Source organism: Ranitomeya variabilis, chromosome 3 (assembly GCF_051348905.1).
Source record: "Ranitomeya variabilis isolate aRanVar5 chromosome 3, aRanVar5.hap1, whole genome shotgun sequence".
In the NCBI taxonomy this organism is placed as follows: domain Eukaryota; kingdom Metazoa; phylum Chordata; class Amphibia; order Anura; family Dendrobatidae; genus Ranitomeya; species Ranitomeya variabilis.
This window is the reverse complement of record NC_135234.1, coordinates 522,778,282-522,791,695: the sequence shown is the minus strand read 5'-3', so window position 1 is coordinate 522,791,695 and position 13,414 is coordinate 522,778,282. Positions and strand designations below refer to the sequence as shown.

Sequence of the window (13,414 nt, the reverse complement as noted above, 5' to 3'; positions counted from 1 at the left end):
CCATGTGCACTGACGCCCCCATAGTCTCCCCATGTTCACTGTGACACCCCCATAGCCTCCCCGTGTGCACCATGACACCCCCCATAGCCTCCCCGTGTGCACCATGACACCCCAATAGAATCCCCATGTTTTGAAGGAACTTGTCAGGGAGGCTCCAAGCGTCTTCGAGAGCTAACCACAGATCTTCTCTGGATGTAGGCTTATGTGTATCCTAGACAGACTTGATGATGTTGAGATCAGGGTGTTGTGGGGACCATATACCGTAATCACTTTCCAAGACTTGTTGTTCTTTATACTGAAGATGGTTCTTAACGACATTGGCTGTAAGTTTAAGGTGGTTGTCCTGCTGCAGACTTAATTTGGAGCCAGTAAGATACCTCTGATAGTTTTGCATGATGAATAAATGTCTGTATTTCTTAGCATTGAATACACCATTTAATCATGACCAATTCCTCAACTCCGTTTCCTGAAATGTAGCCCCAAACTTGTAAGGAACCTTTGCCATGCTTCACTGTTCCCTGCAGACAGGCATTATTATACTGGTCTCAAGCCCTTCTGCTAACAATCTGCCTTCTGTTAACAGACAAATATTTCTCAATCCAGAGCGCTTGCTGCCATTTTTATGCACACATCATGCAATACTATCAAGGAAGCATCTGATGCCAAACGCCTTGTGTGAACTTACCCTTAAAGGCAAAAAGAGATTACATTAAATATTGATTTGACTTGTATTTCTTCTTTGTTCATTTGTTTTGCATTTTAATAAAAATAAATGAACATTTATATTTTTGAAACCATTCTTAGTTTGCAACATTTTTTCCACACCTGCCTAAGGGTATGTTTCCACGGTCAGGAAACGCTGCTTGTTTGACGCTGCGCAGAGTTGCAGCGTCAAACAAGCAGCGTCCAGATGTTCCAGCATAGTGGAGGGGATTTTATGAAATCCCGTGTCCACTATGCGTGGAAACCCACATCCGTCTTCCCTGCGACTCCGGACATGCTGCGCGTCTTTTCAGATCGCAGCATGTCAGTACAATTTACGGGGACGCAGCGTCCCCGCAAGGCATATCACAGGGCGCTATGGGAGAGAGCGATCATCCCGGATGTGAAGAGTTAACACATCCGGCATGATCGCGTCCCAGAAAGGGGGCGGGGCTTAGCGCCGAGCGGCTTTGCCGCTGCGGCGATACCGCCGGCCATCCTGACAGTGGAAACATATTATGGAGCAGGTGTAAACCGCTGCGGAATCCCCACAAAAAATTGACATGCTGCAGAATGTAAACCACAGCGTTTCCACGCGTTTTTTTCCGCAGCATGGGCACTGCGGATTGCATTTTCCATAGGTTTACATTGTACTGTAAAAGCATGGAAAGCTGCTGCGGAACCGCAGCTGCAGATCCACTGCGGATCTGCAGCAAAATCCGCAACGTGTGCACATAGCCTAAAACTTTTGCAGAGCACTGTATATATGTGACCACCTGTATAAAGTACATTATAACAAATAAATAACATAGAACCTCAACATATATAACAGCCGAGAGATCCCAGAAAAAGGCCATGGTCCTCCCTCTTACAACCCACCTAGCGTATAACAAAACAAATCGTTCTTTTCTACATATTGTAATTTACAACTATTTTGTAAGTGTTTTCTCATTCGGCTTCTCCTAGTTATACTCAATTCCCGATAATTGGCCAATTTAAACAGATTGCCAATCACTTGGTGAATTAGCAAAAACCTAGTTTGTCAGGTGTAATGATTTTTTAAGCTTGCTTAAAAATTTGTAGTTCTCGGCACCACATATGCTGCTGAAAACATGTAAAGTCAATGTGCTCATATTGGTCAAAGTACCGATCACTCTGCAATATCACTGCAACCAAAAAAACGTAATTCTGGCGTTTTTGACTTTTTTTGTTCTCTGCGCCGTTTCACACAATCAGGTTAATCCTTTTTTTTTTTTTTTTTTTTTTGATCGGGCGATTCTGAACGTGGCGACACCAAATTTGTGTATATATATTTTTTTTTGATTGTGTTATTTTGAATGGGGTGAAAGGGGAGTGATTTGAAATATATATATATATATATATATATATATATTATTATTATTTTTTTTTTTTTTTAAACATTTTTTTTTTTTTTTTTACTTTTGGCATACTTCAATAGTCAATAGTACTTGCTATTAGCGCCAACTACCGGGTGGCCCTCATAGCAAGCTGGCAGTGACAACCATAGAGGTTTCCAGGCGACCTCTGGTTGTCATGCCAACCCATCGGTGACTGGGGAGGATTTCCGGCACGATTGCCAGAAATGCATGTTAAATGCCGCAGTCAATGTCATTGGCATTTAAAGGGTGAATAGCCATTAATAACAGCTGACATTTACCGGGAAAAATGTGGGCTCACCGCTGGAGCCCACATCGAAGGGAGGGAGTCCAACATCGGCGTAAATGTATGACCGATGTCGGAAAGGGGTTAGAGGGAACCTGTCACCAGGTTTACCCAATTTAAACTAAAGCATCACATTTAACTGCTCTATTACCGCAGTCCATCCACCTTTATGTAAGTTCCCAACTTTCCCTGCATATACCAAAAATTCCTTTTGTGCTTATGGCATGGTCCGATGGGTGTCTTTTTTTTTTTTTTTTTTTTTCCTTGGCGCTTCCACAATTCTGGCAGCTGTAGTCCTCCTGGCTTGATTGATGCTGATGACACATCCTACCTCAACCACTGATCAGTGGGAATCTTGTACCTGTGTCGTCGCCCTGTGCTTTGCTCTAAGTCCTGTAAGGCGCAGGCACCATTTATAGAAGTTTGCTATGCCATTAGTTGTGCAGAGGATAGAGTTGCCTGTGCAGGCTTGCATTTCAACTGCTCAGATACAAGAGCATTCTATAGATGATGTAGGTCAGGCCATTCACACAAATGAAGCCAGGAAAACCCACGCTGCAGGGATTGAGGAGGTGTAGAGATAAGAAAAAGGACGCCAGTCGGACCAGACCACGTCATATTCCAAAAGTATATAAGGTATTTTCTGGTATATGCAGGGGGAGTATGAGGCTTAGTTACAGGTCGATGGACTGCAGTAATGGAGCAGTTAAGTGTGGTGGCTTTAATTTATACTTGATCGACACCTAAGTTGACACTGTTACTGCACTAATGTGGTTCTTTGCAGGTAAAAATCGCTGTGGGTCCTGAACCTAAACCTGCTGCCACAATAGCCCTTTCTGTAGGTTATTGTTGGTCTTACAGACTTGTCCTGAGGATTATAGTCTTCCTAATTACTCCTGTAACTGTTCCTGCAATTGTGTAGTGACTCCATTTATCGCTGATGTCCCATTTGTGGGCTCTTCCTGTGATGCAAATACGATGCTAGATGCTGTTTTTTTTCTTTCTAAATAATTAATTTATTTTGTAATGGCGGAAATGAGCGCGCTATGTAAGAAGCAAGCCCACACAATATAGATTACCTCTTAGTGTGCTTCTTTTCCATGGGCTGGACAGGCCGGTTCCACATTGCAGGGGTACGTTGTATCCTCCAATCATATTGTTTCCAGTTAACTAATCTCTGTATGACTGTGCATGGAAAGGAAGCCTAGAATAAGGGCTGGAATATCCTGTTATTCATTTCATTGCTGGACAAGATTCGGAGAGCAGCTTCTTTCATGAAATCTTCCATGATGAAGGTTCGGTGACACTTACGCTCATATTTTTGTACATTTTTGTAGTGGTTGCTATGCAAAAAAATCTCCACTTTTCTCTTCAATCAGTGTTGACAAATTTCTCCTATGATGTAATTGCAGTGTTCAACAGCTTCTTTTATGTGTTGATGTTTAGATGTTATCCACTTTCTTCAAATGTTAGGCTGGTATGTGTTGTCTATGAAATTCCTATTTCTCATCACAAATAATGATTGTCGTGCTCTGATCATACTGATGAGACAGATGTGAGTAAAATTCTAGCAGATTTGGATATTTTGTAACTACTGTCCTTGAAGGGACTCTTGTCAGCACAGAATGACTGTTCAAACCAAGTACAGGCGCTCTGCGCATCATTGCATAGCCAAAAATGTAAATAAACCTTCCCACCTGCTTATTTCTCCAAACCCACTGCCTCTTCTTTGATTGACAGCTTTGGCTTGATAGTCAATTAAGGGCGGAGATGGAAAACAAGCAAGTGGGAAGATGTATTTACATTTCTGGCCACACCCATGATGCACAGAGCGCCTATACTTGGTTTGAACAGGCAGTCTGTATTGACAGTCCCTTTAAAGGAAATCTGTCATTAGGTTACACACCCCAAACTATGTACCGTAAATGAAAATCTGTGTTTGAATTGATATTGAAGTTGTGAACCCTGTCACTCCAGCTCTATTCCTCACCCACTGCTGTCCCCCCTCCTGCTTAACTGATATCCTGTATTCTGTGCGACTTCAGGCAAAGGAGTCACCATTCAAGCAGAAGGAGGCAGTGCTGTGCTAGTAATAGAGTTGGAGTGACAGAGGCGTGACATCTACAATAGCTCTTTAGCCTTATTTACATAGCAACTCAAACACTGATTTCTCAGTAAGTGAGGAATGGACTGGCCATGTAAAGGTATTGCTGGACTTGTCTTTGAAAGATATATATGTGCATATAAATAGTTCGGGGGGGGGGCGGGGATATTAAAATGCAACTGAAGGATTACATATAAAGGGAATGTGTCACTCCATTTGAGCGTTTTGAGCTATTGCTATGGACACACAGGTTGTACAGTGCCTTGCGAAAGTATTCGGCCCCCTGGAAAACAGTTGTGAAGTTGAACGAAATTTATTGGTCATTTTAACCCTTTCACGACATGCGCCGTACATGTACTGCGCATGCCGTGAATCCCCCTTTGATGTGGGCTCCGGCGCTGAGCCCACATCAAAGTTGCGACATGTCAGCTGTTTTGTACAGCTGACATGTGCGCGCAATAGCGGCAGGTGAAATTGCTATTCATCCGCCGCTATTAACCTGTTAAATGCCGCTGACAAACGCAGACAGCGGCATTTAACTAAAGCTTCCGGCCGGGCGGCCGGAAATGACGTTATCGCCGACCCCTGTCACATGATCGGGGGTCGGCGATGTGTCAGGACAGTAACCATAGAGGTCCTTGAGACCTCTATGGTTACTGATGCCGGCCTGCTGTGAGCGCCCCCCTGTGGTCGGCGCTCACAGCACACCTGCATTTTAGCTACATAGCAGCGATCTGATGATCGCTCCTATGTAGCTGAGCCAATCGAGTTGTGCCAGCTTCTAGCCTCCCATGGAGGCTATTGAAGCATGGCACAGGTAAAAAAAAAATGTTTTTAAAAATATGAAAAAAACGTAAAAAACATAAAAGTTTAAATCACCCCCCTTTCGCCCTATCCTAAATAAAACAATAAAAAAAAAAATCAAACCTACACGTATTTGGTATCGCCGCGTTCAGAATCGCCCGATCTATCAATAAAAAAAAAAGAATTAACCTGATCGCTAAACAGCGTAGCGAGAAAAAAATTCAAAACGCCAGAATTACGTTTTTTTGGTTGCCGCGACATTGCATTAAAATGCAATAACGGGCGATCAAAAGAAGATATCTGCACAAAAGTGATATTATTAAAAACGTCAGCTCGGCACGCAAAAAATAAGCCCTCACCCGACCCCAGATCACGAAAAATGGAGACGCTTCTGGTATCGGAAAATGGCACTTTTTTTTTTTTTTTTAAGCAAAGTTTTGAATTTTTTTTCACCACTTGGATAAAAAATAACCTAGACATATTAGGTGTCTATGAACTCGTAATGACCTAGAGAATCACAATGACAGGTCAGTTTTAGCATTTAGTGAACCTACCAAAAAAGCCAAGCAAAAAACAAGTGCGGGATTGCACTTTTTTTGCAATTTCACCACACTTGGAATTTTTTTCCCGTTTTTCTAGTAAAAGACATGGTAAAACCAATGGTGTCGTTCAAAAGTACAACTCGTCCTGCAAAAAATAAGCCCTCACATGGCCATATTGACGGAAAAATAAAAAAGTTATGGCTCTGGGAAGGAGGGGAGTGAAAAACGAAAACGCAAAAACGAAAAAGGGCCGCGACTTGAAGGGGTTAAATTTTTGTGGAAATTCCAAAACTGAAAAGTGGTGCGTGCAATATTATTATTCTCCTTTACTTCCAGTGCAGCAAACTCACTCCAGAAGTTCATTGTGGATCTCTGAATGATCCAATGTTGTCCTAAATGCCTAATGATGATAAATATAATCCACCTGTGTGTAATCAAATCTCCGTATAAATGCACCTACTCTGATAGTCTCGGGGTTCTGTTTGAAGCACAGAGCGCATCATGAAGACCAAGTAACGCAACAGGCAGGTCTGTGATACTGTTGTGGAGAAGTTTAAAGCTGGATTTGGATACAAAATTATTTCCAAAACTTGAAACATCCCAAGCAGCACTGTGCAAGGGATCATATTGAAATGGAAGGAATATCATACCACTGCAAATCTACCAAGACCCGGCCGTCTCTCTAAACTTTCATCTCAAACGAGGAGAAGACTGATCAGAGATGCAGCCAAGAGGCCCATGATCACTCTGGATGAACTGCAGAGATCTACAGTTGAGGTGGGACAGTCTGTCCATAGGACAACAATCAGTCATACACTGCACAAATCTGGCGTTTATGGAAGAGTGGCAAGAAGAAAGCCATTTCTCAAAGAAGTCCATAAAAAGTGTAGTTTAAAATTTGCAACAAGCCACCTGGGAGACACACCAAACATGTGGAAGAAGGTGCTCTGGTCAGATGAAACCAAAATCGAACTTTTTGGCAACAATGCCAAATGACATGTTTGGCGTAAAGGCAGCACAGCTCATCAACCAGAACACACCATCCCCACTGTCAAACATGGTGGTGGCAGCATCATGGTTTGGGCCTGCTTTTCTTCAGCAGGGACAGGGAAGATGGTTAAAATTGATGGGAAGATGGATGGAGCCAAATACAGGACCATTCTTGAAGAAAACCTGTTGGAGTCTGCAAAAGACCTGGGACTGGGACGGAGATTTGTCTTCGAACAAGATAATAATCCCAAACATAAAGCAAAATCTACAATGGAATGGTTCACAAATAAAGGTATCCAGGTGTTAGAATGGCCAAGTCAAAGTCCAGACCTCAATCCAATCGAGAAGCTGTGGAAAGAGCTGAAAACTGGTGTTCACAAACGATCTCCCTCAAACCTCACTGAGCTCGAGCTGTTTGCCAAGGAAGAATGGGCAAGAATTTCAGTCTCTCGATGTACAAAACTGATAGAGACATACCCTTGCAGCTGTAATCTCAGCAAAAGGTGGCGCAACAAAGTATTAAGTTAAAGGGGCCGAATAATATTGCAAGCCCCACTTTTCAGTTTGAATTTCGACAAAAATTAAAAATAACCAATAAATTTCATTCAACTTCACAATTGTGTTCCATTTGTTGTTGATTCTTCACCACAAATTTACATTTGGTATCTTTATGTTTGAAGCATGATATGTGGGAAAAGGTTGAAAAGTTCCAGGGGGCTGAATACTTTCACAAGGCACTGTATATACCTGAAGCTAGTCATACCTGTATGCCTCCTGGATGATGCCTTGTTCAGTAAAAAATCATGTTTTATCTCTTTATATTAATTAGTTCTACCAGGCTATGGGGCGTATCCTGCCCGGAAGATAGACTGTCTCCTCTCCATTATACCAGATTTGTATGCCCATATTAATAGCTCAAATGCAGTAGCAGATTCATTTTAATGACCTTAACCCCTTATCGTCCAATGACTGATATATCAGACATTGGACGCCTCCCCCTCTTTCGGCGATGAGCCTGCACCGTTTCCAGCCCATGACAGCTGATCTGACCTTTTTTGTTTTTTACAAACTCTAATTTTTTTTTCACCACTTAAATAAAAAAAGAACCTAGACATGTTTTGGTATCTACGAACTTGCAATGACCTGGGGAATCATAATGGCAGGTCAGTTTTAGCATTTGGTGAATGTGTTAAAAAAACAAAAAGCAATTGTGGGATTGCACTGATTTTTTTTGGCAATTTCGCCGCACTTTTAATTTTTTCCTCGTTTTCCAGTACACAATATGGTAAAATCAAGGGTGTCGTTCAAAAGTACAACTCATCCTGCAAAAAGCAAGCCCTCACATGGCCATATTGATGGAAAAGTAAAAAAAGTTATGGCTCTGGGAAAAAAGGGAGCGAAAAATGGAAACACAAAAAATACTCCTGGTCCTTAAAGGGTTAATCCAAGTTGTGTGACTGAAACTCCATTACAGTTCTGCAATAGTCTAGCAAAGGCAAATCACAAGATGGGTTAGTTGGTCAGGTGTCTTGTATGAGATTGACCATTTCTGGCAGCAGCCTTAATACAGTAGCACGGTGTCTTACATGGGGCCGACTTTACCATTTCACTTGTTTCTGTTTTTCAGACCTTTGAGGCCAATGACCTGTATCAAGGGCAGAACTTCAACAAGGTGCTGAATTCCTTAGTCCTCCTGAATAAAGTCACAGCAGGTATGTGCCTACTGCTAGATGGGATTTCTGCTGCCATGTTTAGGTCTGGCCCTGGACCTACCGGAATAGTAAGCATGGATCACCTGACAAGTCTATGATTGATGATGATTACTGCTGTAGGCCTAAAATTACACTTTGTTCATGCTTTAACACTTGTATTTTTTTTTACCAGTAGTAGATTTCACTCGAGAAATGCTGCTCCAAATATATGTGACTTCTCAGATAAAATGATTTTTGGAAATTGCATACAAATCTTTTTTTCAGGATATTCTGTAATTAGCAGGCAGCTTTAGATCTGTAATTTTCAGTGGAAGGGTTTCCTGAAACTTTAATATTGTATGGATTGCTTCCATGTATCAGATTTTTGGGAATTTGACTTTTGCCTTGTCCATGGAAAAAAAAAAAAAAAAAAAAATGGTCTGTGACTTTTTTTTTTTTTTTTTTTTTAAGCTGAAGAAACTTACAAGAATTATTTTGACTGTCATTATCATTTTGCACTTAACGCATCTAATGTCTTTATGTCAGAATTATGGGCTGCAGACAAGTATCACTTGTCATAATGATTTTTTTATGGTTTTTTAATGTGCCTAAAAGATGTCTGATTTATTTAAAGGCTGTCCAGGCAAAAATTTAAAAGTGCAGTTGGCAAACCTGCTGCTAACTTCCCTCAGCAGCCCCTTTGTTTACCTGGCACAGCTCTGCACATTTTGCAGTGGCTTTTCCTGGTAGGTCAGCTCTGTCCTCTGTAGAATGAGCTACAGAGAGCTGTAATACCACGCACTGCCACTAGAAAATGTACAGCGCTGTTCCTGGTGAGCAATGAAGGGGACACCTCAGTCTGATTCTGGAGGATATCCACCAATCCAGTATAGATTCATCTTATCTAGAATCTCTCATGTCCACAAATGCTATTTCCTGCTGATATAGTGGTATTATAAATCTAGTTAGGCAGACTTGCTGGTTACATGGATAAAATTAAATTCTATTCTACCTTCAGCCACTTCTTTCCCGTCATTAGCAGTCAGTGTGCTGGGGAGTGACTACAGCACAGTTAGGGTAAGTTCACACAGGACGTTTTTGCTGCTTTTTTTCCTGCAGCAACACCTGATCCTCTTGGCAGGAAAGAAGCTGCGTCAAAAAACACAGGTTTAGGTGCGTTTTTTGTTGTGTTTTTTTTGTGCGTTTTTTTTTTCCTCTTTGTCCATGCTAATGTCCTTTGATTTTCAGCATCAAAAACGCAGCAAATGATACCTGCGTTTTTGCTGTGTTTTTTTCAACACCCATTCAAGTCAATGGGTGAAAAAACGCAGCAAAAACGCTGAAAGAAGTGACATGCTCTATGTCCAAAAAACGCAGCAAAGCACAAAATACTGATCACACAAAAAACCAATGTGTGTGCATGAGATTTCTGAAATTTCGTAGGCTTTGCTGGTATTGTAAAAAGCAGCTGAAAATTAGCATAAAAAAGCGCCCTGTGTGAACTTACCCTTACTGTGTAGCGAGCGGGGTCTGTATCAGCTCCCTGTACTGTCCCAGTGGCTGTAGGGAGACTATTACTTCATTCTCTCCCTATAGTCGCTGCTCCAGTAACCCTTCCAGACTTTGGTTTAACCCCTTAATCCCATATGACGTACTATCCTGTCAAGGGGACCTGGGACTTAATTCCCAGTGACGGGATAGTACGTCATATGCGATCGGCCGCGCTCACGGATGTCAGCTATGTGCCAGGAGTGGTCACGGACCGCCCCCGGCACATTAACCCCCGGCACACTGCGATCAAACATGATCGCAGTGTTCTGCCGGTACAGGGAAGTATCGCGCAGGGAGGGAGCTCCCCGCGTGCTTCCCTGAGACAATCAGTACAAGGCGATGTGCTCACCTTGTACCGAGTGTCTCCTCCCTGCAAGCCCCGGATCCAAAATGGCCACAGGGCTACTTCTGGGTCCTGCAGGGAGGTGGCTTACCAAGTGCCTGCTCAGAGCAGGCGCTGGTAAGCCAGGAGCAGGGCACGTCAGATCGCTGATCTGACACAGTGCTGTGCAAAGTGTCAGATCAGCGATCTGTCACTATACAGTGATGTTCCCCCCTGGGACAAAGTAAAAAAGTAAAAAAACTTTTTTTAAATGTGTAAAAAAAAAAAAAAAATCCTAAATAAAGAAAAAAAATATTGTTCCCATAAATACATTTCTTTATCTAAATAATAATAAAAAAACAGTAAAAGTACACATATTTAGTATCGCCGTGTCCATAACGACCCGACCTATAAAACTGTCCCACTGGTTAACCCCTTCAGTGAATACCGTAAAATTAAAAAAGAGGCAAAAAACAACGCTTTTATTATCATACTGCCGAACATAAAGTGGAATAACACGCGATCAAAAAGACGAATATAAATAACCATGGTACCGCTGAAAACGTCATCTTGTCCCGCAAAAAAGAGCCGCCACACAGCATCATCAGCAAAAAAATAAAGTTAGTCCTCAGAATAAAGCGATGCAAAAATAATTATTTTTTCTATAAAATAGCTTTTATCGTATAAAAGCGCCAAAACATAAAAAAATTATGTAAATGAGGTATCGCTGTAATCGTACTGACCCGAAGAATAAAACTGCTTTATCCATTTTACCAAACGTGGAACGGTATAAACGCTTCTCCTCCCCCCCCAAAAGAAATTCATTAATAGCTGGTTTTTGGTCATTCTGCCTCAAAAAAATCAGAATAAAAAGCGATCAAAAAATGTCACGTGCCCAAAAATGGTACCAATAAAAACGTCAACTCGTCACGCAAAAAACAAGACCTCACATGACTATGGAAAAATTATAGCTCTCAAAATGTAGTAACGCAAAAAACATTTTTTGCAATAAAAAGCGTCTTTTAGTGTGTGACAATCCGCTAAGAAACCCGCTATAAAAGTAAATCAAACCCCCCTTCATTATCCCCTTAGTTAGGGAAAAATAAAAAAATTTAAAAAATGTATTTATTTCCATTTTCCGGTTAGGGCTAGGGTTATGGCTAGGGTTAGGGTTGACTAGGGTAGGGGCTAGGGTTGGGGTTAGGGTTGGGGCTAGGGTTAGGGCTACAGTTAGGGTTAGGGCTACAGTTAGGGCTGGGGCTAAAGTTAGGGTTGGGGCTAAAGTTAGGATTGGGGCTAAAGTTAGGGTTAGGGTTTCGATTACATTTACGGTTGGGGTTGTGGTTAGGGTTATGGTTGGGATTAGGGTTAGGGGTGTGTTTGGGATAGGGTTTCAGTTAGAATTGGGGGTTTCCACTCTTTAGGCACATCAGGGCTCTCCAAACGCGACATGGCGTCCGATCTCAATTCCAGCCAATTTTGCGTTGAAAAAGTAAAACAGTGCTCCTTCCCTTCCGAGCGCTCCCGTGCGCCGAAACAGGGGTTTACCCCAACATATGGGGTATCAGCATACTCAAGACAAATTGGACAACAACTTTTGGGGTCCAATTTCTCCGGTTACCCTTGGAAAAATACAAAACAAGGCTAAAAAATAATTTTTGTGGAAAAAAAAAATGAATTTTTATTTTCACGGCTCTGCGTTATAAACTGTAGTGACACACTTGGGGGTTCAAAGCTGTCAAAACACATCTAGATAAGTTCCTTAGGGGGTCTACTTTCCAAAATGATGTCAATTGTGGGGGGTTTCAATGTTTAGGCACATCAGGGGCTCTCCAAACGCAACATGGCATCCCATCTCAATTCCAGTCAATTTTGCATTGAAAAGTCAAATGGCACTCCTTCCCTTCCGAGCTCTGCCATGCGCCCAAACAGTGGTCTACCCCCGCATATGGGGTATTAGCGTACTCAGAAGAAATTGGACACCAAAGGTTGTTGTGCCATTTGTCCTCTTACCCTTGGGAAAATAAAAAATTGGGGGCGAAAAGATAATATTTGCGAAAAAATATGATTTTTTATTTTGACGGCTCTGCATTATAAACTTCTGTGAAGCACTTGGTGGGTCAGAGTGCTCACCACACATCTAGAAAAGTTCCTTAGGGGGTCTATTTTCCAAAATGGTGTCACTTGTGGGGGGGGTTTCAATGTTTAGGCACATCAGGGGCTCTCCAAACGCAACATGGCGTCCCATCTCAATTCCCGTCAATTTTGCATTGAAAAGTCAAATGGCGCTCCTTCCCTTTCGAGCTCTGCCATGCGCCCAAACAGTGGTTTACCCCCACATATGGGGTCCATTTTCTCCTGTTACCCTTGGTAAAATAAAACAAATTGGAGCTGAAGGAAATTTTTTGTGAAAAAAAAGTTAAATGTTCATTTTTTTTTTAAACATTCCAAAAATTCCTGTAAAACACCTGAAGGGTTAATAAACGTCTTGAATGTGGTTTTGAGCACCTTGAGGGGTGCAGTTTTTAGAATGGTGTCACACTTGGTTATTTTCTATCATATAGACCCCTCTAAATGACTTCAAATGAGATGTGGTCCCTAAAAAATATTGGTGTTGTAAAAATGAGAAATTGCTGGTCAACTTTAACCCTTATAACTCCCTAACAAAAAATAATGTTGGTTCCAAAATTGTGCTGATGTAAAGTAGACATGTGGGAAATGTTACTTATTAATTATTTTGTGAGACATATCTCTGTGATTTAAGGGCATAAAAATTCAAAGTTGGAAAATTGCAAAATTTTTAAAATTTTCGCCAAATTTCTGTTTTTTTGACAAATAAACGCAAGTTATATCGAAGAAATTTTACCACTATCATGAAGTACAATATTTCACGAGAAAACAATGTCAGAATTGCCAAGATCCGTTAAAGCGTTCCAGAGTTAGAACATAAAGGGACAGTGGTCAGAATTGTAAAAATTGGCCCGGTCATTAACGTGCAAACCACCTTTGGGGCTTAAGGGGTTAA

The 13,414-nt window shown here is 41.6% G+C and overlaps 1 protein-coding gene across 4 annotated transcripts in view; it reads left to right on the top strand.

Moving 5' to 3' along the window:
• ARHGEF7 (Rho guanine nucleotide exchange factor 7) overlaps positions 1-13,414 on the top strand; it is a 163,548-nt gene that overhangs the window by 55,263 nt on the left and 94,871 nt on the right. For all 4 annotated transcript variants that reach the window (XM_077296997.1, XM_077296995.1, XM_077296998.1 and 1 more), the window contains exon 3: positions 8,453-8,537. In XM_077296997.1, the coding sequence (XP_077153112.1) occupies positions 8,453-8,537 (85 nt within the window). The remainder of the gene's footprint in view (positions 1-8,452; positions 8,538-13,414) is intronic.